This window comes from Artemia sp. Qi Xiang Cuo, unplaced genomic scaffold (assembly GCF_049724085.1).
Source record: "Artemia sp. Qi Xiang Cuo unplaced genomic scaffold, ASM4972408v1 HiC_scaffold_3320, whole genome shotgun sequence".
Lineage (NCBI taxonomy): Eukaryota > Metazoa > Arthropoda > Branchiopoda > Anostraca > Artemiidae > Artemia > Artemia sp. Qi Xiang Cuo.
Window position 1 is genome coordinate 65,127 of NW_028300712.1, and position 24,899 is coordinate 90,025.

Sequence of the window (24,899 nt, forward strand, 5' to 3'; positions counted from 1 at the left end):
ACCCTTTACAGAAAAACCTTAAATGTTAACAATGGGCAACTAGTATAGCTTTAGCTCTCGCCCTGAGGGCCGTGGGGGAGGGTTTCTCATCCCCAAAGACAAAATTACTGGGCCTTTCAAATTTGCTTAACAAAATGGTTATCTCAGAATTTTGATTGGATGTGTTTGGGTAAATGATGGGTGTGGAACCTTCTCGTTCGGCTGTATTAAAGAGTAAGCTTGGGAGGGGTCTGGTTGCCCTCCAATCGACTATCCTTTCGACTGTTAATAAGGGCACTACAACTACTGATCTTCAATCCATTGAGCCTCCTATGAAGTTTATTCGACTACCCTTTCCGTTAAACCCTATACTCCCCGGGGCAGAACTTACAACCCTTGCCCTGATTGGTGTGGGAGGAGGTTGTAACCTTCAGACATATTTACTGGGCTTCTCAACTACGCTGAACCAAATGGCAGTCTCAAAATTTTGATTGGATGTATTTGGGGAAATGATGGGCAAGGGGCTGGTTGCCCTTCAATCACTTTCGACTGTTAAAAAGGGCACTCGAACTTCTTATTTCCATTCCAATGAGCCCCCTCTGAAGTTTATACTAAACTGACGTATAAACGCCATACAAGAAATATATTCCTATTTTATGATGTCATAAAATATCTTCTGACACAAAATTCCAACAAAACATAAATTTTTTTCATTTAAATCTCTTACTTTTAACTTTTGTCAATTACATTAGGATTCTTAGAATCAGAACATTCCAATGGTCTTAATATAATGTATTAGTGTCAGATGTGTTTTCTTTTCGTTTTTTTCATCTTTCTGTTTTAGCTCTGTTTCTATATCCAACGAAATATTATTTTCCAGTACGTTAAATTTTCCGTCATTGAAGATTTAATCTATTTTTTTCCTCTTTTATTCCTGTTGGTGAAGGATTCCAAATTTGAAGCCGAAATATTTGGAATATTTTTGGTGTATATACACTTTTCTTTTCATTTTTATTGTGTTAATGTTAGCTTTCCATGTGAAACTTGCGATTTTGCGATTTGCGATTTTGCGACAAGCCTACATCCGTAATTCACACTAAAGGGACTGGTCGCTCATATTTTGGGTTCATTAATTTCAACAAGCCAGAGCTATAATATTCTTAGACTTTTGTTTTAGAGACTGGTTTAGAGTTGCTTAAAAAATTGAAAAAAAATCTACTTTGTATTTTTCTGCTGCATTTTTCATTTATTTTTTTAACCTAAGCAAATTTAAAAAATGTAACTTGGCAAATGGATAAAGGTGAATCTCTGCTAGAGGAACAATAGAAAATTGTCACCTTACTTTGAAATATTAAAACCATGGGAGGGCAGGAACATAATGTATTAACAACTAGCACAGGGCACATAAGCCTTAATTAGTCTGTTAATTAATTAACCATTAATTTCACTCGTTATTATGTTTTAACGCCATTTCAGAGATTCTTTAGGGTGACAATATGTCATTTGAGTTTCATCTTTCATACTTGCTGTCATCTTTAGATCTTTAACTATGTATAGGCTAAATCGATTTGTCAAAATGAGTCTAAAACGAGAATTTACTAGAAAAATTATTATAATTGTTTAAAAAAACAACAGATTTTGCGATATCAGAGCATGGCATAAAGCGGCAAGTGTCAAATCAGTGCTGTTTAAGTTTTATTTTCCATTTGTGTTGCCATCTAAATACTATCTTTCATTTATAGGCTATACTAATTTGTCAAAAGAAGAGTTTCAAAAGAAATTTATTAGAAAAGTAAATCTATTAGAGAAGTAAAAGAGTATCAAACTAATGCCATCTTTTATTCTCCATTTTACTGCCATCTACATTTGATGTCATTTGTCCAAAGAAGATTTTCAAAAAGGAATCTATTAGAAGATCAAATTTTATTTGTGTAATATATCACCTTTTTAGATACTAAATCTGACTATGCATACTATAAATGCACTTGGCATGATGTAAACGTATCTAATCAGTGCCATCTAATTTTTATTTTACATCTGTGCTGCCGTCTATAATTTAGTGTTATCATTCCCGAAATTCCTGTTCCATCTTATCGAAAAAAAGGATTCAAAATAGAATCGGTCAGTGAATTCAGTATAAAACTTGATCACTGAAAAAAGTAAATCACACAAAAAGTAAATTGTTCTGAAAGCCTATTTTGGTCCTTTTGTTTAATTATTTGAAGTCCCTTTTCACCTTATCATTTCTAAGTTTCATGTTTTATTTATAGGCTATATCGATTTGTCAAAAAGAAGACTTGCAGAAGACATTGACAGCTCTTCTGCAGAAGACATTGACAGCTCTTCTGCAGAAGACATTGACAGCTCTTCTGCAGAAGACATTGACAAATGTATGGAGAAATTTAGAAAAGCCAAAGCAGTAAACTCAATTTTGAGACATGTTGCCTTTATGTTGGACTACCAAACAAACGAGCAGCTTGAAGAGCTGTATCAGAAAACTGCGTGGTTATTTGATAAAAAGGCCAAAAGACAATCAGCTGCGTATAAAGCCTTTAAACAAGCAGTCAAGTATGTTTTCTTCTTCAGATTTTCGGGAATTGCTTGGTAAAGGTGAAGAAAACGGCACTGGACTTTACAGTTCCTACCGGTCGTGCTGATTTCTGTTCAAAGGCCTTTAGCCAGGAAGTACAATGGAGGGTTGGGGTCAGGTATCCTGTGCTTTTGCACACCCTCAAGTCTAGCGTTGTAACCAATTGGCTATGATTTGGCTTGGAATTGCTTGGTGATTGATGGAATCGCCAAAAACATGGTAGTATATAGGAGGGGGAGCTGCTTCTGCTACATTTTACTAATTTTGTTCTAAGTGTTAAATAATAGCGAATGAAGTAAGTAAGAGAGTGAGGAAATTGTGGAGATATTATTTTCAGCTTCACTTTTCACCATTTTCACCTTTCTTAAGGTTCAAATATTTATAAAGTAGATATTTAACAAGGAGAATGCCTGTTAAAAATGCTAGCATCAGAGAATATTTTTTTCTTATTCTTGGGCTTATGGGCTTCCATACAGTAATTATACGTACGTCTAGAGTAGATAGGGACACATTTTCGGAGAATATCATTTTTAGCCTTGTTTTTACATAGCGGTGTTTTAGCCAGTTACAAAGCCAGAATTACGATGTCACTTAGCTTTTTCTGGGAGGAAAAACTGAAGTTGCTTAAAAAACAGGAAAATTGTTGTTTTTTCAACTATTTTCATTGTATTTCAAGTTTAAAAAACCCTCTACACCAAATTTCAAAAATTTAAAAATACAAATGAATGTGCATTGTCAGTTTAATATACATATACTGATATTTAATAATCAAAATGTTAATATTATTTGATTTATTAAAGTTATAAAAGTAAAAACATTTATATTTTTTTCTGTAAAATGCAAATTATGTAATGGTCTAGGAATGGCATCGAGGTTTTACGCCCAAGTTATGTTAATTTCCGCTTGTGTTGAGTTTGAATTGGTTATTTACTGTAGTGTCTGTTCGTTTTAAGTTTTATTTTCATATCGATGCTGATTTGTGGTAGTTTCACGCTTGGTAGATTATTTGATTTTATTTTTGCTCATTTTTTGTTTAATGGTGTTCTTTACTTTTCTTTGAAAAACTTTTTTTTGTGGAAAAAGTTTTTTTAAATAATTTCTTACGCTATTTTGATTTGGTTAAATTTTAAGAGCAGAAATAGCCCCGAAAGTTTGAACATAATACCCTCAGTTGTTCTTGGGATACTGCTGAGATGTCTTATTGGGAATTAGCATTATCACAGTGCATTTTGATTTAATCTTAAGCCAAAATCTAGTTTTTAAACATGATGGGAAAAGGGGAGGGGGGGCGTGGGAGAGTTGGAGTGGAAGGGGGATTTGTTGCCCTCCAATCACTTTCGACTATTAAAAAGGGCATCAGCCCTTTCTATTTTCAATCGAATTAGCCCTTTTTGAAGTTCCCAAGACAACCCCTTTGGTACGAAGTGCCCTTGTCCAAACAACAACAAACAATAAAAAATAATACATATACCAACATCGATCTTTACTATAAAAATGTCAAGCCTTCCAATCACTTTCGACTATTAAAAAGGGTACTAGGCCTTTCTATTTCCAATCGAATGAGCCCTTTTGGAAACTATAACGAGTTCTATAAACACTTCATATGCCCCTATAACATAATTGAAGATCCTATATATTAAAGTAAGCTACGACGGCCGTCCATCTCTAAGACCGAATTTCCAGAATTTTGAATTGCGTTAAACAACATGGCTTTCTCAAAATTTTGATTGTATGTGTATTCAGGTATTGTGGTCGTGAGAGCGGCGGTAGTCGCTCTCCAATCCCTTTCAACTATTAAAAATGGCACCAACCCTTTCAATTTCCACTACAATGACCCCTTCCAAAGTGTCTACTATAAACCTTTCAATAAAAATCGTAGAGGCCCCCAGGGCATAATTTACACCCCTTGCCCTGAGTGCTGGGGGGGGGGGCATTCTCAATGAACTAATTTACAAAACTTTCTACTACGTTGAACAAAATGGCTATCTGAAAATTTTGATTGGATGTGTTTGGAGGAATGGTGGGCGTGAGAGGGGGGTTAGTTACCCTCCAATCACTTTTGACTATTTCCAATTGAATGAGCCCCTTTTGAAGTTTTACGACAACTCTATCTATAAAAACCTTATATGCCCCCAGGGTAGAACTTGCAACCTTTGCCCTTGGGGCTCTGGGGGGTTTGTCATCCTTAAATACATAATTTTCAGAGCTTTCAACTACGTTGAACAAAATGGCAATCTCTAAACTTTGATTGAATGTGTTTGGGGAAATAGTGGGCGTAAGAGGGGGGTCAATTACTCTCCGCTCACTTTTGACTATTAAGAAGGGCAATTTAAATTTCCAATCAAATTAGCCCTTTCAGAAATTTCTATAACAACTTTCTATATAAACTTTATATATCCTCAGGACATAAATCAAAACTCATGCACTGTGGATTCTGATGGGGTTATCACTCTAAATTACCAACGTTCATGAACTTTCACCTACGTTGAACAAATTAATCACTAAAACTTTTGATTGGATGTGTTTGGGAAAATTGTGGGCATGAGAGGAGCGTTAGTCGCTCTCCAATCACTTTCAACTATTAAAAAAGACACTAGGCCTTTCAATTTCCAATTGAATTGGTCCTTTTGAATATTCTACGACAACGCTTTCAATAAAAACTTTACATGCCCCAGGGCATAACTTACAATCCTTGCCCTGAGGGCTGTGGGGGGAGGAGTTTTCATCCTTAATGACCTAATTTCCCAATTTTTCAAATACGTTGAGTAAAAGTGCTATATCACAATATTGGTTGTATGTGTTTGGGGAAAAGATGGGCGTGAGATGATGGTTAGCTACCTTGCATTCACTTTTGACTTTTAACAAGGACAGGATTCCTTGGAATTTCAAACTGAATAAGCCCTTTTTGAAATTTCTACGACAAAGCTTTCTATAGAAATTTTATATGTCCCAGGACATAAATTAAAACCCTTGCCCTGCGGGCTGTGGGGGGAGGTGTTGTCATCCTTATAGAGCTAAGTGCCAAAACTTTCAACTACGTTGAACAATATGGCTATCTAAAAATTTTGATTGGATGTGTTTGGGGAAAAGATGGGCGTGAGAGGGGGGTTAGTTGCCCTCCAATCACTTTTGACTATTAAAAAGGGCACTAGCCACTCCAATTTCCAATCGAATGAGCCCTTTTCGAAGTTTCTATGACAACTCCTTCGATACGAGTTTCCCGGGTATGGAGAAATAAGAAGAAGAAGAAAAAAAATAATAATACATTGTGCCCACATCTTTCTTTACTCAGGCAGCGCTATCGCGCTGCCTATGATAAAGTGTTATATTAAATAAAATAAATATAAATAATGTAATATATAGACAAGAATACATTTAAAAAATAATACTATGATTAAAATAAGTATATAGTCTATAAGTAAAATAAAAATTGCTGACTAATGTTTAAGAATCAGTTATCGAAAAGAATAATGTATCATAAATAAACATTGCAATCTTCAAAGTGCTCCCCCTAACTTATATTGAACCTCTCCATTTGCCTTATCCACATCGCGAAATTATTCCTCTGATACCTTTGGCAACGCCTCTGACGTTTATATTGGAATAACGACGCTTCTTGACTACTAAGGGCCTTGTGCTGGCCCTGCATTGTTGCTAGAGCTGGGCTTGAATTCTGGGTCCCGTATTACTAAGCTAAGGCGCCACCACAGGACCTCTGATGTTTATTTTTAAGTGACGCTATAAGTTTGAAAATGCTGCCCATTTCAATATAAATATTTTGATGAGCTGCGAAATGGTACACCATAAAGAGAAATTAATTATTTCATTTTTTTTGTAGGGATCCATCACTACTAGACGAATGCGGACTAGATGAAAAGACGAAGGAGACGCTTTTGAATCAAATTAAGCAGAAGTTAACGCCACAAGCAGTGAAAATAAGAGCCTATGTTGAATGCTCATGTTATGGATATGAAGGAATTAATGCAGTAAAGAGGGCCCTAAGAGCTGGAATGTCCGTCTCAACCGAAGAAATACCTATAAAAATCAATTTAGTAGCATCCCCCATTTTTGGTAAGTTTTTGCTTAAAGCTGGTGAGAAATTGGCGATTAAAATAAACTAAGAAGTTAGAATAGGTAGATTGAGTATTTTTAACCCTGCCCTCGGGTAGGGTGTTTAAACACTACCTCCGTGGGTAGTAATGCTGTAAGGAAGGTTAAAAAGCAAGATGAAAGAAAAAATTAAGATAAGAAAACTCATTATTAATCAAAAGCTACATCCTGCACAACAAATCTTACAAAAAAACATTATTGTAATATTATTTCAGAGTTCAGAGTGACCACATCTAATCTCGGATATTATTAAACCAGTCTATTTTTCAAGTGAAGTAATTTATCATTTCGTAATAACAATTGGCTTAGTTACAGTGACCTATATTCCTGCTCTATGTTCGTTAATTAATTCAGTGACCTTCAGGGATTATAGATATTTCACAATTGGAGAAAAGCCATCAAACTAAGCAGTACGAATATAAATTGGACATACGATACGAAATAAGCCAAAATTCAAAAATAGTTTTCGAAACAGTATAGGCAATTACGCTGCGATAAAAGTGACAGGAGAGAAGTAAGCAGAAGAGGGGGAGAGAGTTGTCTGCAAGAGCCGTGGTACCCGCTGGGCTTGCCCCTTAAATTGCGGGGACAAGGTAGGCAGCCTCCAACGCTTCCCGTACTTCTCTTGTAAGTGAATTTCTGCTATTAATATTTTTGGCTCCGCCCACGGACTGATCTTGGACTCTGTGTGATTACGTTCTGTACGAAATATGCCGCCGGATGATACTGGTGCGAAAGAGAGATTGATACGGAATGCCGTGTTGAATTTCGCAGTAAGAGCGTATAAAGCGGGAAATCAGAGTGCAGATATAATGAGCAAGGCTGCAGAGTTCTTTGAGTTGGATGATATACAGAATGCAAAGAAATTACTGTGGTCTGAGGCAGGCCAGTCTACTAGGCCAACTAATCGTGATAAACCTACTGACCAGATATTCAATATCATAAAAGCAATGAAATACTGCAATGACAACAAAGTCAATTTGCCGTGTTTTGTTATCTATGAGCCTGACGAGGTTCCTATGATCGCCGGAGAAATCTCAGCGACACTGACCAGGAAAGTGAATGAGCTTAGAACTAAGTTTGACAGTTTTGTGAGATCCGCGAGTCAGTTCCAACCGGCAGCCTCCTCTGTTCCACTGCAAATTGCAACAGTGTCGACTTATGCAGTCGTGCTAAAGAATCCCCCGAAAGGACTGGACGATCCTGTTTCACGAAAGGATTATCTCGATAAAGTATGTGGAAGCAATTGTGGAAATATTGTGGAACTGAAGACTCGCAAAACCGACTGGAAAGTTGTTCTGAACGATCAAGATGCTGCGAAATCAGTTGTACAGGCTATTGCTAAGTCCGACTCAAGTATTAAAGCAAAAGTGTCCAGTCCTGCGTTCTTTGGCATAATCAGGCACGTACCCACCAGCGTTAGTGAGGAGGATCTTTTTGGTCTTGGGAATAATTGTGCTGAAGTCTCTCAGATCGGTAAAACGAGATCGTTCAGACTGAAATTTGTGACCAAGCATCATCTAGCCTCCGCGGTGAAATCTCCGCTTATTATAGGCTACGAACGAATTCCAGTTGAGGACTTTCATTTTCTCCCGAGGTGTTGCTATAAGTGTCAGGCCTGTGGGCATATTGCAAAGGACTGCTCTAATAAAGCAAGATGCTCAAATTGCAGAGGAGGCCATACTAATTCTAAAGACACCCTGTGCCAGAACCAGATGAAGTGCGCCCTCTGTGGCTCCAATAAGCACCCCTGCTACAGTTTCAGTTGTCCAGAAGCCAAAAAGGCCATATCTAAGCGATGACTAGCTCCAGCACTCTGAAAATAGTGACGTGGAACATAAATGGCGGAGTACTATCTAAATTACCACTTTTAGAAAACCTAGCTGACAAATTTGACATTGTATGCGTGCAGGAACATTTCCTGTCGGCTGATGGACTCCAGCTCTTACGACTAAACGTAAATGTGTTTGGCATTCCTTCTAGGAGCTCGGGAAGAGGTCGTCCTTCTGGTGGTGTTGCTATCATTGTCCGTGCCTCGCTTCGCGCCTCGACGTTTAAAGAAGCGGACTTTTATATTGCAGTGAAAATTGAAAATACTGTAGTGCTCTCAGTCTATATGCCAACGAACTACAAGAATGTTCAATCTGACAATAAGTTTAATATTGCTTGTGGAAAAGTAGCCGCTGTTGCTACATTATGCGCGGCGGGAAAACTTTCATGTATTATTGCCGGAGATATGAACTCTAACCTCTCTGATGCTAATGATCCGAGAGGTCAAATCCTGCTCGACGCCTGCCCAATTCATAGGGTACTGAGAAATAGAGTAGACGTCACGTATGTGCATAATTCCGGTTCCACGTCCTCGCTCGACTTTCTGCTCTGCTCTCCCGACTTGAGGACTCACCGTGACTGTGAGGTAGATATCGGCTTTTGTGTTTCTGATCACCTTCCAGTGGCTAATACGTGTGATTGATGAAAATAGTGAGTCGCTACGAGTCGATCCAAATAAAATTTGGAAGTTCGTCAAAAAGAATCGATATGCTAAAGCACCAGGTAACGACTCCATCCCTAGTGAAAGTGAATTAAATACTTATTTTCCGAGCAAGTTTGCTGCACCTGATCCTGAATTGGAGTGCAAGTTTGAGAGAGATCTTGATCTCTGTTTAGAATCTTGGCCACTCAGTGAGTGTGTCGGATGTTCGTTCGGCTATCCTTAAACTAAAAAAGAAGTACTTTAAAGGAGTAGATAATATCTGTGGTATGCATCTGATTCTCGGTAGTGAACTGTTAATAGTACATCTAGCACTTATGTTCCAAATGATTTTTAGTTGTGGTCTAGTGCCAGATATTTTTTGTACCGGTGTAATCACCCCTGTCATCAAAAAAGGTAAAGACCCATCTGAATGTTGTTCTTACCGCCCGATAACCGTTGCTCCTGTTTTTTGTAAATTGTTAGAGTTATTAGTTATTGAGGAGATAAAGTATGTTTGTAGTACGCCAGACTCGCAGTACGGTTTCAAGAGAAATATTAGCGGCGAGTACGTGCATAGCCTATTGTCTAATGTTTTGTTGGATGCAGATGCTAAAGGTGAAACCGTGGTAATTGCAGGCCACGACGTCCGCGGGGCTTTTGATTCGGGTATCCATGCACAACTGCTTGTCTCTGCGTTTAAGAGATGTCTTGACAGATCTATAATTGCTACTTATAGGAACATGTATTTTAAGTTGAAGGTTAGAGTAAGGGTACTAAAAAACCAGAGCCCAACTGTATCTGATTTCCTCATACCAGTACGAAAAGGCATTCGCCAAGGGGCTTCATCATCACCATCTCTTTATAATAACAGTATCATCGAGGCTCAGAAGACGGTGAAAACGTGCTTTATTTTTCGTGGAATTGATTTGTCTCTTGTTAATTATGCCGATGACATTTTAAATCTGAGTAGATCCGTCAGTGGCATAGAGAGTAATTTCAGAGTTTTGTCTAATGAATATGCTAGCATAGGCCTAGAATTCAACTCCAGCAAAATCGAGGTGGTCGTAAAATTGTCGTAAGAAAGAGTTGGCACCTGTCATATTTGCACTAGGTAGTAATACTGTTACTGCAGCAGCATCAATGACTTACCTTGGTTTGCCAATTGGGTCTAATCTTAAAGCTACCCGGTCCTGTTTAATAAATGATCTCTAACAGAAAGTCCAAAAAGCGTATGGGATGATTCTATCATGCAAACGCCTATATAACCGCCGCATTCTAGCACGGATCTTCAATTCCTTTGCCACCCCTCATGTCTTAGCTTTGTCACCTTTCTGGTCTTTGTTCACTGTTGATGATAAAAAAAAACAATCCGTACAGTGTTCTATAATTTTGCAAAATATCTGCTAAGCCTTCCCCCCGGGCAAAGAAACCGCCCGAGTTCATCACGTTACGGACTCGATGACCCCTTCGTCGTGATCGTGACCAGTAGGGAAAAGTTCCTGAAATCTTTAGACCCAACGCATAGTATGTTTGAAGCTATAGTTAGTACTGTGTAATGGTTGTCTTTTTATGTAAATAGTTTCGCCATTGGTTTTTGAAGTATTAATTTAAGTTGCTCGTTTGTTTGATGTGTTGTTGTTTTCTTTTCATTTTCTCTCTACTCCATTTTTACTTTTTTTGTATTGTTAAAGATGGGTAATAAAAATCATTCATTCATTCATTACTAAAACAAAAAAAACTATTCTAGTAGTGGAAGAGAAGTCCGACTTTTGTTTGAAAAATATTAGCTTTTAAGTACTTGGAAAAAAAAATGATTTATAACCTTACTGTTGGTAATGAATATGAATAATATGAAAGAAAGAAGTGGAGAAAAAAATATTGAAAGGAAATTGTCAATATTTTGATCTGCCGCTGGGAGAACTGCCCGAGTCGGCTAGTTAAAACTGAATCTGGAAAAATTTGCCAAATTTGCTGGAAAAAATAAGTCAAAATTACATTTAAAAAACAGAAATATTCGATCTTTTTCTAAATATTTTCCTATTTGGAGTAGTGAAACTCAGGAGAACGTGGCAAATATGGTGACTGCATTAGAATATTTTGCTTGACTTTAAAATCAAAGAAACATTCTAAATTCTGCCTATGATTTTGTTATATAATTATGGACATTGCCCATATGACAAAAGTTAAAGAAAAATATTCGTTTGATATTTAGAATTAAAAAGATTCTTTGTTCTGTGCTAAGAAGTGCAAAAAAGTGCAATTTAACCTGTGCTAAGAAGTGCAATTTAACCAAATTCGGTTAAATTGTGCGTTATATGATGGGTTGCTAAAATTATCTCTAAAAGCATGCTCTCCATTTGTATTACTGTGTCGACAGAAGTCTGTAAATAAAATACTAGTCTGTCTTTTTGATATTGCTGTTGATAAGACAATTTTTTGACAGTGACAGTGTCTGTTGATATGACAGTGTCTTTATCTTCCTATGTTGACAGAAGCATGCAAATAAAATACTTGTAAGTCTATGTTGTTGATATTGTTGTTAATAAGACAGTGTCAAATTAAACGAGGCTCTGAATTTCGCCAAAACTGCAAAGTTTTGTCACGTAAGACTTAGCTAGGTGATAACTGCAATTTTAGCATTACTTTGGCTCCAAACACGTGCTTTAAGACTTTATTCGGTATCAATGACGAAAAAAATATACACAACTTAATAAAGAATAAACAGCTACAAATATATTCAATAAAAAAATGAAAATACAACAAAAATATTTACTATAAGAAAAGACAGCAAAAACATGAAACTCTGTAGATAGAATAATCCCTCGAACAAAAAATATAAAAAGAATAAAGTTCCAAGTTGAAAATTTCGGTCGTAGATATTTAAGACTTATTCATGACTTATACCATCAGAATTCATTTTCACTGTCCTTGCTACTGTAATAAATAAAAATAAAAATTGTAAACTGAAAGTAAGAAGGAACATTAAAACTTAAAACAAACAGAAATTATTACGTATATGAGGGGCTTTGCACCGTCCTCAACACCTCGCTCTTCACGCTAAAGTTTTCGACACTTTAAAAAAATTTACTTGTTGGGACAAAATTTAAACTTTAGCGTAAAGAGCGATGTGTTTAGGAGGGGGACCCCCCCCCATATACGTAATAATTTTTGTTATTTTTAAGTTTTAATGTTGCTCCTTATTTTCAGTTGAAAAACCTTGTTTTTTTTATTTAATTTCTGATAGTTTTTTAAATAACGCCAGGATATCTGGCTGCACCTCCACGGAAAAATACCCCTCCCCACGGAAATATATTCTGGACAATTCAAGCCTGGTGAAGATTACCCCGGACAATTATCCTTAACATGTCCACGAGTAAAATTGAATTGGTAAAGAGAAAGCAAGACATATAAAGAAATTTCGTACAGGAATTATTGCAAATTCCCCCAGTGAAAAGTTTCCCCTTAAAAGTTCACTCCCTGGACTCTTTCCTTTACTTTTTAAATTCTCCCCGTGTAAAATCCCCCCCCCCCCCACCCGTAAATTTTTAATATTATTACCCCCCGAAAAAACAATTAATACTTCCCAAACCACAAAAAAATAAAAGGGGCAAGTTTTATAACTTAAAGATCTGTCCCCCGGGGCTTGGGGGGGGGGGGTCATGTTATCTTCAAAAAAATATAGTTATCGGGCCTTTCAACTATGCTGAACAAAATAGATATCTAAAAATTTTAATCGGGCGCTTTGGGAAAAAGTGGCGAGGGAGGAGGCCTAGTTGCCCTCTAATTTTTGAGTCACTTATAAATGGCAGTTGAACCTTACATTTCCATTATAATCAGCCTTATCCTGAAGCTCTAGACGAACTGTATCAGTGCAGTTATCCTTGAAAAAAAAAAAAATAAACACATATCCGTGATCTTTCTTCTGACAAAAATTACAAAATTCCACATTTTTGCGGATAGGAGCTTGAAACGTCTACAGTAGGGTCATTTGATACGCTGAATCTGATGGTGTGATTTTCAGTAAAATTCTATAACTTTCAGGGGATGCTTCACCCTTTTTTTGAAAATCAAGCAAATTTTCTCAGTCTCGTAACCTTGGATGGGTAAAACTAAACTTATATGAAACTTATATAAAACTTATATATTTGAAAGTCAGTATAAAAATCCGATTCTGAGTTTTTTACTTTTTTTTATTTATCTGTTTTTTTTTATTTAGCGTTTTATTCATCTATTCTATTAATTTGTTTATTTTTATCATTACCTTCATCATTACATCACTTTTATTACTTTTGGCATAATTTATAATCACGAAGGGGGGCACACTCGTATTAGGTTGTTGCTCTTTTTATTTTTAATTTTCAAATGTTCTTCAGTTAATTTTTCTTTAAAATCTTTTCCCGTCATAAATAAAAATAAAATAAAACTATTGATTTTTAAATCACCCTAGACTAAAAAAAAAAAGAAAAAAATAATGGGCATACATGCAAATATAAATTTATCTTTTATGATTTCAGAATTATATGTGTGCTGAAGTTAATATCTACCGACTAATGTGTAATCTTCTGTAATCTCGAATGATTAATTTAGGATATAAAAATAATCACAATAAATTAGGAAGTGAAAAAAAACACGTTATACCCAGTATATATACCCAGTATTTATATACCCAGTATTTATATACCCAGTATTATACCCAGTATATATGCAGTTCTTTGTTCTATTGTTTTGTATTTTTTGTCTGAATAACTTTCAAACTGTCTGATTATCTATATTTATAATTGTTTACATCTATAGCTCCCTATTAATCACTACCCTTAACTCTGAAAAGGTGTGAGGCTACACAACCGGTACCTGAAGCGAATATTTCTCATCACACAGTTGAATTGAGTTAGTTTTCCATACCAAGAGAGTATACATCTGAGGTGGTTTTAGGGGAGGGATAGAGGGGCACTTGTCCCGGGCGCAGAAGTTTTAGGGGCGCAAAATTTCAAAGTTAATGGTTATAATCATTTTGTAATTTTTGAAATTAAATTTTCATCAAAATAAAATTGAGGGTGCATTTAATAAATGAATCTAATAAATTATTAATTAATTAATAAAAAAATAATAAATAAATGTTAAATAATGATTAATTAATTAAATAATAAATGAAAAATTAATCAAAAATATTAATTAATAAATTGAAAATAATTCCGTCACTAAATGGATATTTTGCCCCGGGTGCAAGAGAGGCTAGAACTGCCACTAGTATACGCTATGTTTTTTGTCCATCGCCCTCTGCTGCTAGTTATATCTATATTTTATGTTGTTGATATTTGCCGAAACTTTCCTTTCTCCTTCTTCTCTTCCTTCCTCCTTCTTCTCTTTCTTCCTCCTTCTTCTCCCTCTCTTATTATACAACCTTTAAACCAGTAGAAGGTGTGACCAGTAGAACCTGCTGCTGGTCAGACATCCCAGGTGCTGAGATTCATCTGAGCAAATATGTTAGAACGTGATCACTGGTGACTAAAAAAAATATGTTCAAGAGACCAACATGGTTTCTTCGTTTTGGATTGCTGTCGTCAGTTGGTTTTCTATTCTCAAAAGAGAGTATACACTAGAGTCGTATTAAGGATTTTTTCGGGGTGGGGGGGGGTATAAAAAACTTAAAAAAACGCATCAAAAATATTCAGTTTTGTTGCGCTTTTACCATTCGAACAAAGATTTCGGGGAGGAGGGTTTCAAACCATCCCCCATGGATACGCTATGTTCTTCTCTATTCTAAGCCTGTTGTCCCACATGCTCTGCTGCAAAGTTATGTCTATATTTTATGTTGTTGCTATTTCTCGCCTAAACTTTCCTTTCTCCATTTTATCTTTCTCTCCCTTCCTCCTCATCTCCTCCCATCTCCCTCTTTTACTTCCTCTGTCACTCTCCACAAATTTCAAATCTAATGGTTATAATCATTTTGTAGTTTTTTAAATTAAATTTTCATTAAAATAAAATAGAGGACGCATTTAATAAATGAAAATAATTAATAAATTATTAGTTAATTAATAAGACGAAAAAAATAATTTATTTATTTATTTATTACTTAATTATTATTACTTTTTAATTTATTCATTACTTTTAGTAATTAATACTCATACACAAGAGAAAGAAGATGGCATGAAGGCATTGACATTGGCGCTAAAAGCCATTGAAGAAGCAGCGGAAAAGGAAGGAGGGACTCTTAGGATTAAGTCAGCTGTAAGTTTTATTTCTATTTAATTGTGTTTTGTCTGTGACTGGTTCCGCAAAGGGGAAGAGGAGGCTAGAAACTTGAAGTTCACCTCGCCCGAGACTAATAGATAAGCTTAAGTCTTCAGGAGTTTTTGGAAGGCTTACTGCCTTTAACAAGTTCTTCTGGTGCTTATCATTTGCTTTTTGGAGTCCTACCCGCACAGAAAGGTGATGGGAAGAAAATTTTTTTTTTAGTTTTTAAGGCCCCCTCCACTGCCTATGATTTCAAGTGAAACAACGTATGCAAACAGGGCCGTATCCAGGATTATTCCGGGGAAGGGGGGGGGGCTAAAAAACTTTACAAAAGGCAACAACAATTTATTTACATGTATTTTTGTTACTTTTATACGAGTCGGACACATCTTTTTTTCTTTTCTTTTTTTTTTGGGGGGGGGGGCTGCCCGGGTAAACACCACGGACTCTGAATGGTCTAATTTGTTTTTCTAGGTCTGTTTTTGGTCTCAAGACGCTTAGCAGTTTTGGCATTTACTTTAAATTTCTCTTTCTTAACTTTTAGAAATAGCTATAGCTATATACTACAGCTGTTTGTATAGTCCTGTTACAAATAGTCAAACAGTTCGTGGTAACGAACTGTAAGTAAGGAGCGACCCGGTTCAATAGTAGACGAAACTCTAAAAAACGGAAACTTGATATCAATAAATACATCAAAAGAATCGGATTTTTATATTGATTTGAAATATATATATTTTGTCAAGTTTAGTCTTACCCGTCAAATGGTACGAGCCTGAGAAAATTTGTCTTATTTTCGAAAAAAGTGGGAAACACCCCCTAAAAGTCCTAGAATCTTAATGAAAACCACCATCAGATTCAGCGTATCAGAAAATCCTACTATAGAGGCTTCAAGCTCCTATCTGCAAAAGATTTTTTTTTTTCAAGAGTGATCGTATCGACCCAGTGCTCCTAGAATGTCGCGAGAGGACTCGTTCGAACGAAAATTAAAAATTCTAGTACCCTTTTTAAGTAACCAAAAAATTGGAGGGCAACTAGACTCCTTCCCATGCTTATTTTTTTCCCAAAGTTACCGGATACAAAGTTTTAGATAGCCATTTTATTCAGCATAGTTAAAAATCCTATAAGTATATCTTTGAGGACAACTTAATCCCCCACAGTCCCCGGGGGAAGGGCTGCAAGTTTATGAACTTTGCCCATTGTTCACATATAGTATTGGTTATTGGGAAGTATACAGACGCTTTCAGGGTGTTTTTTTTTCTTGTGGAGGTGGGGGGCGGTCGGGGTCCGAGGGTTACGTGGGAGTATCTTTCCATGGAGGAATTTTTCATGGGTCGAACACTGGGTCGACACAATCACTCTTGGAAAAATAAAAAAAAAAAAAAAAATAATACAACACACATCCCTGATCTTTCTTCTGGAAAAAATACTTCCACATTTTTGCAGATAGGAGCTAAAAAACTCTACCGAAGGGTTTCCTGATACATTGAATCTGATGATACAGTTTCCATGCAGGTTCTGTGACTTTTAGGGGCCGTCCACCCCTTTTTTCGAAAATAAGAAAAATTTCTTCAGGCTCATAACTTTTCATGGGTAAGACTAAACTTGATGAAATATGTATATTTCAATTCAGCATAAAAATCCGATTCTTTTGATGTATTTATATCAAAATTCCGTTTTTTAGAGTTTCGGTTACTATTGAGCCGGGTCGCTCCTTACCACAGTTTATAGAATTATCCAGTTAGTTTATCGCAGATCATTTCTAGTCTTCATTCTCGGTACGAACAAAAAACTCCTCCCACTTCTTTCTACATTAGAGGGTTACTCTGTTACCGTCAATCAATGAGAAATGGTTACAAAGTGCATTATTCGTAATAGCGGGTTTCCCCTTGTTTCGTGTCTAAGAGAAATCTGACTTGTCTACCCATGAAAAGATCTAATGTCGCTTATGTTTCTAACTGCAAAAACGTTCTCTGGAGCACTCGCACCTTGGTCCGGGTTTTTATAATGGGTGAGATAGGGTATGATCATACTGCTAATTCTATAAACTGTGCTCCTTAATTACAGTTCGTTACCACGAACTGTAGAGACAAAAAACAGACCTAGAAAAACAAATTATCAGAGTCCGTGGTGTTTACCCGGTTAGACCCCCCCCCCCCAAGAAAAAAAAGAAAGATGTGTCCGACTCGTATAAAATAAATTGCAACGTTGACTAAATCCAAGGAGAAAAAAAAATGTATGTCGGACATTTTTTTTTCTCCTTGGATTTAGTCAACGTTGCAATTTAATGCAAGGTTAGATGATGACAGGTTAGGTTAGATTTGATTAGGATCTTAAGTTAGATTAGGTTTTTAGCCCATTTCTGATATTGATAACCAAATTTCACCTAAACTAACCTAACTTGAACTTTTACCATCATAGCTTGCCTAAAACTGAAAAAGCTGACTCGCAAAGCTAATTGAATCCAAGCAGAGATAAAGGAATTTCGGACATTCAGCGGTGAATGTCGACATTAGTCAGATTTTGACATTCACGTTAACATATACTTATTTATCCTAGCATATAAGTATATATCCTATCCTATACTTATATGCTATATCCTAAACCACACTATACTCAATGTCATGCTTAGTGTTCAACTCCTTTACAAGTATACTTAAGTAGTTTACTTGGGGGTTGTAAGCGCAGTTATGGGGGGTTATATTGAACAATTGTTTGGGTTCTTTTCCTTTTTCTGATTCGTTCCTAGACCTGTACAGAAAGTCTTTCTGTACAGGTATGTATTTAAACCAAAAATGATTGGGATTGCAATCGAAATGGGGAAAATTTTAGCATTACATGCGTTCTTTCCAAAATGTCGCAACTGGATTGTTGTTACATCAAATAATTCGTAATAACAGATTGTATGTAAAGAGTGATCCCTGTCAACAGGCGGAAATTTTTTAATAATGAACATGTCAAAATAATTGGCTATTTATTCTGATTCCGAATATGCAAAACTTATTATGTTTAAAACAGTCATCAAGAGCTATTAGATTACCTGCGTTTACCATAATTTTACTTAATTTTGGGGAAAAAAAGGAAAAGTTCCCTAAAAAGTGAAATATATAAATGTTTCATAAAAAAAATATATGTTTATAAAAAAAATATAAATGTTTTTACTTTTATAACTTTAATAAATCAAATAATAGTAACATTTTGATTACTAAATATCAGTATATGTGTATTAAACTGAAAATGCACATTCATTTGTATTTTTTTTTTCAGTAAAGTGCAAATTTTGTTCTGGCCTTGGGGAGGCATGGGGTTTTGATCCCAACTTATGTTAAAATCTGCTCGTTTTGAGTTTGACTCGGTTGTTTATTGTAATTTCTGTTCGTTTTGGGTTTTGTTTATTTATCGATCGTTTTGAGTTTGACTCGGTTGTTTATTGTAATTTCTGTTCGTTTTGGGTTTTGTTTATTTATCGATGCTGATTTGTGGTAGTTTGACGATTAGATTATTTGATTTTATTTTTACTCATTTTTTGTTAATGGAGTTCTTTACTTTTTTTTGAAAAACCTATTTTGTGGAAAAAGTTTTTTTAATTAATTTCTGTTCGTTTTATATTGACAGTCTTTTCAGGGAAAAAGAAAATAATACTTTAAATCTTTTTTTTTAAGACTTTATAGTTTGGCCTGCTATTTGTATGCTGGAGAAAATTTTTCAGCAATTTTTAATAACATACACCCTTTTAAAAATCTGGAAACAAATAGTAATGTTTAATTTAGTTTTATACCTCCTCTAGTTGACCAGAAATAGAAAACTTGATACCATTAGCAAAAAAATCTGTTTACTTTCTTTGATAGCTTGGATACAATTACGCTATTTTGATTTGGTTAAATTTTAAGAGCAGAAGTAGCCCCCAAAAATTTGGGGGCTAACATAATACCCTCAGTCGTTCTTGGGATACTGCTGAGATGCCTTATTGGGAATTAGCATTAATACAGTGCGTTTTGATTTAATCTTTAGGCAATATTTAGTTTTTAAACATAAGGGGCAAATGGGAGGGTGGGCGTGGGAGGGGGATTAGTTGCCCTCCAATCACCTTCGACAATTAAAAAGGGCATTTGCCCTTTCTATTTTCAATCGAATGAGCCCTTGTCGAAGTTCTCACGACAACTCCTTCGATACGAAGTGCCCTGGTCTAAACAACAACAAGAAAAAAAAAAATAATACATTATACCCACATCGATCTTTACTATAAAAATGTCAAGCCTTCCAAATACTTTCGACTATTAAAAAGGGCACTAGGCCTTTCGATTTCCAATCGAATGAGTCCTTTTTTAAACGACAAGACTTTCTATAGACACCTTATATGCCCCCAGGGCATAAATTACAACCCTTATCCTAAGGGCTGTTAGGGTGGTTGTCATCCTCTAAGATCTATTTTCCAGAACTTTCAACTACGTTAAACAAAATGGCTATGTCAAAATTTTGAGTGGATGTGTTTGGGGAACAGGTGGGTGTGGGAGGGGCGGTAGTCGCTCTCCAATCACTTTCAACTATTAAGAACGGCACTAGCCCATTCAATTTCCAATCAAATGAGTTCTTTTGAAGTTTCTACGACAAAACTTTTAATAAAAATCTTATATGCCCCCAGGCCATAAGTTACAACTCTTGTCCTGAGTGCTGGGGGGGGGGGTTCATTCTTAAAGGCCTAATTTCCAGAACTTTCTACTACGTTGAATAAAATGGCTATCTAAAAATTTTGGTTGGATGTGTTTGGGGAAAAAGTGGGCGTGAGAGGGGGGTTAGTTGCCCCGACTATTAAAAACAGCTCTAGCCCTTTGAATTTTCAATCGAATGAACCCTTTTTCAAGTTTCTACGACAAAGATTTCAATAAAAACTTTATATGCCCCCAGGGCATAACTTATAACCCTTGCCCTGAAGACTGTGGGGGAGTGTCTTGCTCAAAGGTATAATTTAATGAACTTTGAACTGCGTGGAACAAAATGGCTATTTCAAAATTTGTATTGGATGTGTTTGGGGACATGGTGGGCTTGGTAGGGGTGTTATTTGCTCTCCAATCACTCTCGCCTATTTAAAAGGTCACAATCCGTTTAAATTTCCGATCGATTGAGTTGTTTTTGAAGTTTCTATGACAACAAAATTTATAAAAACCGTAAAGCATCTCAGGGAGTGATTTACAACCTTTACTCCAAAAGCTGTGAGAGGGTTATCCTCCTCGAATATAGTATATCCTGAATTGTAAGCTGCATTGAACAAAATTGCTATCTTAAACTTTTGATTAGATGTTTTTCGGGAAAAGGTGGGCGTGAGAGTGGGGTTACTTGCCCTCCAATCACTTTCGACTATTAAAAAGGGCACTAGCCCTTAGAATTTCCAATCGAATGAGCCCTTTTTGAAGTTTCTACGACAACGCCTTCTACACAAAAACCTTATATGCCCCCTGGGCGTAACTTACAACCCTTGCCCTGAGGGCTGTGGGGGAGTGAGCTCCTCATAAACATAATTTCTATCTGGAAATCAACTACGCTGAAAAAAATGGCTATCTCAAAATTTTGATTTGTTGTGTTTCGGGAAATGGTGGGCGTGGAAGTGTTAGTTGCCTTCTAATCACTTTTGACTATTAAAGAGGGCACAAACCACTCCAATTTCCAATTGAATGAGCCCTTTTCGAAGATTCTACTACATCTTCTTCGATACTAAGTGACCTGCTCTAAAGGAAAAAAATTAATAAATAATACATTGTGCCAACATCGTTCTCATATGCCCCTAGGGCATAACTTAAAACCGTTACCCTGAGGGTTGTGGGGGAATGTCATGCTCAAAAGCATATTTTTATCTGGAAATCAACTACGCTGAACAAAATGGCTATCTCAAAATTCTGATTGGATATTTTTGGGGAAATGATGGGCGTAGGGGGGGGGGGGCTAGTTGCCCTCCAATCACTTTCGACTGTTAAAAAGGGCACTAGCCCGTCCAATTTCCAATCGAATGAGCCCTTTTCGAAGTTTCTACGACCACTCTTTCGATACGAAGTACCCTGGTATGAAAAAAAAAGAAAAAAAGATTACATTGTGCCAACATCGTTCTTTACTAAGGCAGCGCGATCGCTCTGCCCTATGATAACGTTATTGCAACACTATCATTTATCTTTTAAATGCATATGAATGTGATGTCATTCACATGATTTTTTTTTTTAAATTGAGGCTCTAAAGTAGAGTCAGCCAAAGGATGCACGCCCTACCCATGACCCACCAAAACATTGCCGTGCCCCGCTGGTGTGGCCTGTGGCTAGTGTGGCCCCATTTTGGGATTCACGGCTCTAAAATCTGAATTTTCACCCAAATACCTTAAGAATGAATTCTCTCACATAACAGCAACGTCATAAAAAAAAGATCAGCGCCTCGAGAATGATGCATTTGTTTATTCACTTTTGCTTTAAACAATAGAATTTAAATATAATTTAATATATAATATAATATAATATAATAATAATATAATTTAATATAATTTAATATAAATAGAATTTAATATAGTTTACTTTAAACAAAAGAAAACGTTTGCTTTAAACAAAAGAATTTTATGGTTTAAGTGTTTTGAAAGACAATGATCAGCAAATGAAAATCTCTTGCTTTAATAGCTGGCTAAATTTTTTATGCTATAAAAGACTTCCAGATAAGCTATGGTTGATCTATAGCGTGAAGACCTGGGGGACTGAGGGGAGCGGTAGCTTCATCCCCCTTTTGTGCTGGATGGTTTCCATTTTTTTGTGTGTGTTTTAATGTCGCTTTTTGCTTTCATTTTTGAAAGTGCGTTCCATCCTTTCTGATCTCCCGCTATCTCTCCGTGAAGACAGTTTCTCGGACGGTCTTTCCAGTCTAGTGATTTTTCTCCCTCCTTTGTTTATTTTTCTCTTTTCCTATTTTTTCTCCTTTTTTTAATCCTATCCCAACTGATATATCTCCCTCCTCTTCTTTTAAAATTATTTTCAGCAGCTTTTTTAACTGTTCTTCTTTTCTCTCTCTTTTCTCTTTTTTTTCATGTTGTAATGCAAACTTGGTCTCTCCTGTTTTCTCTACTTTCTTTTTTTCTGTTTATCGCTATCATTATTATTAATACCTGTTTTTTTAAGTTTTTATTTTACTGTATTCTAGCGTTTATTCTCCTTTATCTTTACTTTATATGTATTGTGTGATTTAGCGTATTGTTTATGGCCCACAACAAGCCAAGCTTCTACGGCCGAGTAACCGTTTTACGTGTGTAATAGTGTTTTAATATCAATGATATGCTTTATTGATAATTCATTGATTTATTGAATTGTATTTGACCAATGGAAAAACAGGAAGTTTTTGTTTATTTTAAGCAAAATTTCTTTGACGGGAAAAACAACTTTTGGATTTTTATTAGAAACTGAAGCCACCCAAATATTCGTTCTCTAGACGACTTTTATGAGTTGTGTTCTGGCTGAATTCTCGTTGCTTAAATGGAACTAGACTTCAGTTGCAGCCTAGCTTTAAATGATTTTAAATCGAGTCAGCTATGTTACACTAGTGTCATTTTTTGTTTTGCTTTTATAGCCAAAAGTCGTCACAAAAGAAGACGAAGCCGAACACGCTCGACCGATGGAATTGCCTTTTTCCTATTTTTGGCTGAGATGGCTGAGCAGGGACTTGGCTAAGCAGCAAATTCGAAAAGTTTTTAGTAATTATAGTGAAGAATAAGAATCCGAAGAGGGCAGTGACGAAGAAGATGAAGAAAACGGAGTCCAAGAAGAATCGGAAGAAGAGGAATAGAATGTTATATGTTTTAAAACTTTCTTGTTTTTTTTCCATTTTTTAAAACTAGGATTGTGACATGGAATGTTTTGACATGTTTGAGGACGCTAGGCTGCTAAAACTTGGGGCCTGATATCCCGCTATTGAATTCCTTTTTTAGCCTAGGTTTGTTTTATATGTTACGTCTATTTAGTTGCTCTTGAAGGTATCAACAAATGTGTTCCGTGAGAAGACGTCCATTGGGAGAAAGCTAATGGGAAGACATTTGGAAGACGTGAGAAGACGTCCAATTGGAAGACGTGAGAAGACGTCCATTGGGAGGCAGCCAATGGGAGGACGTCAAATAAGAAGACGTGAGAAAACGTCCATTGGGAGACAGCCAATGGAAAGACGTCCAATAGAAGACGTGAGAAGATGTCCATTGGGAGACAGCCAATGGGAAGATGTCCAATAACAAGACGTCCATTGGGAGACAGTCAATGGGAAGACGTCCAATAGGAAGACGTGAGAAGACGTCCATTGGGAGACAGCCAATGGGAAGATGTCCAATAGGAAGACGTGAGAAGACGTTCATTGGGAGACAGCCAATAGACGTCCAATAGGAAGTGTATACGAAGCTGTTCTACGAGTAACCAGTTTGCTGTCTGTACTTCTTCAAGCATTAACATCTTTCTAGAACTACAGTACTGAGATGCAGGTAATCCGAGGCACTTTTCAAGGAGTAAATAAAGTCGCCCCATCCTATTACTTTACCTCTATATGAAGGGTATAAGACGTAGCTCAATTAATTCGGTTTCTTGGTAATTGGTAAGAAGAATTATCCGAAGGCGTAATAAATATGCATTATCACTTCACCATCTTTGGTTAAAATACCGTTGACATAAAAAAAGAAAAACCAATCAGGAGGATAGGTTCAGGGATATTTATATATAGAGGGTCCCATGGGCGTCCTTAAGCTGATTTTTAGAGGGGGGGGGGGGCTCACCTGATTTCCAAAGCTGTATAATAAAAATCACAAAATAAAAATTTCTTAGGCAATGCGCTGCCTAAGTAAAGAACAATGTGGGCACAATGTATTATTTTTTTATTATTATTTTTTTTTTTTTACCAGGGCACTTCTTATAGAAAGAAGTTCGTAGAAGCTTCAAAAAGAGCTCATTCGATTGGAAATTATTGGAGCACAACCAGCGCCAATCCCCCACGTTAATCATTTCCCCAAACATATCCAAACAAAATTTTGAGACAACCATTTTGTTCAGCGTAGTTTAAAGGTCCGGAAATTTTGACTTAGGACGACCGCCCCTCTCCCAACCTTCAGGGCAAGAGTTGTAAGTTATGCCCTGGGCATAATTATATAATGTTTTTATAAAAAGGGTGGTCGTATAAACCTCGAAGGGGGCTCATTGGATTGGTAATCAGAAGCTATAGAGAGCTTTTTAACAGTCAAAAGTAATTAGAAATCAACCAGCCCCCCCCCTATTCCAATCATTTCTCCAAACACATCTAATCATAATTTTTAGATCGACATTTTGTTTAACGTAGTTGAAAGGTCCAGAAATTATGTCTTTGAGAATCAAATGCTCCCCTCCCTTTAGCCCTCTGGGCAAGGGTTCACATCTTTAGCTACTATCAAAACTGCAGGGTGGAGGCTAATTCCTATTTAACCAATCGTTATTGCGGTGTTCAGTGAATGGCATGCATGACGACCTTTGATGTTCCGAGAATCCGACG

General features: G+C 36.3%; 1 protein-coding gene across 1 annotated transcript in view; it reads left to right on the forward strand.

Annotated features, from left to right (window-relative positions):
• Window positions 1-23,246, forward strand: part of LOC148938414 (eukaryotic translation initiation factor 2 subunit 1-like) — a 74,636-nt gene extending 51,390 nt beyond the window's left edge. Inside the window, exons 4-7 of the mRNA XM_089107810.1 lie at window positions 2,250-2,547; window positions 6,408-6,640; window positions 15,265-15,380; window positions 22,971-23,246. Of these exons, the coding sequence (XP_088963936.1) occupies window positions 2,250-2,547; window positions 6,408-6,640; window positions 15,265-15,380; window positions 22,971-23,114 (791 nt within the window). The 3' untranslated portion in view covers window positions 23,115-23,246. The remainder of the gene's footprint in view (window positions 1-2,249; window positions 2,548-6,407; window positions 6,641-15,264; window positions 15,381-22,970) is intronic.
• The last annotated feature ends 1,653 nt before the right edge of the window (window positions 23,247-24,899 follow it).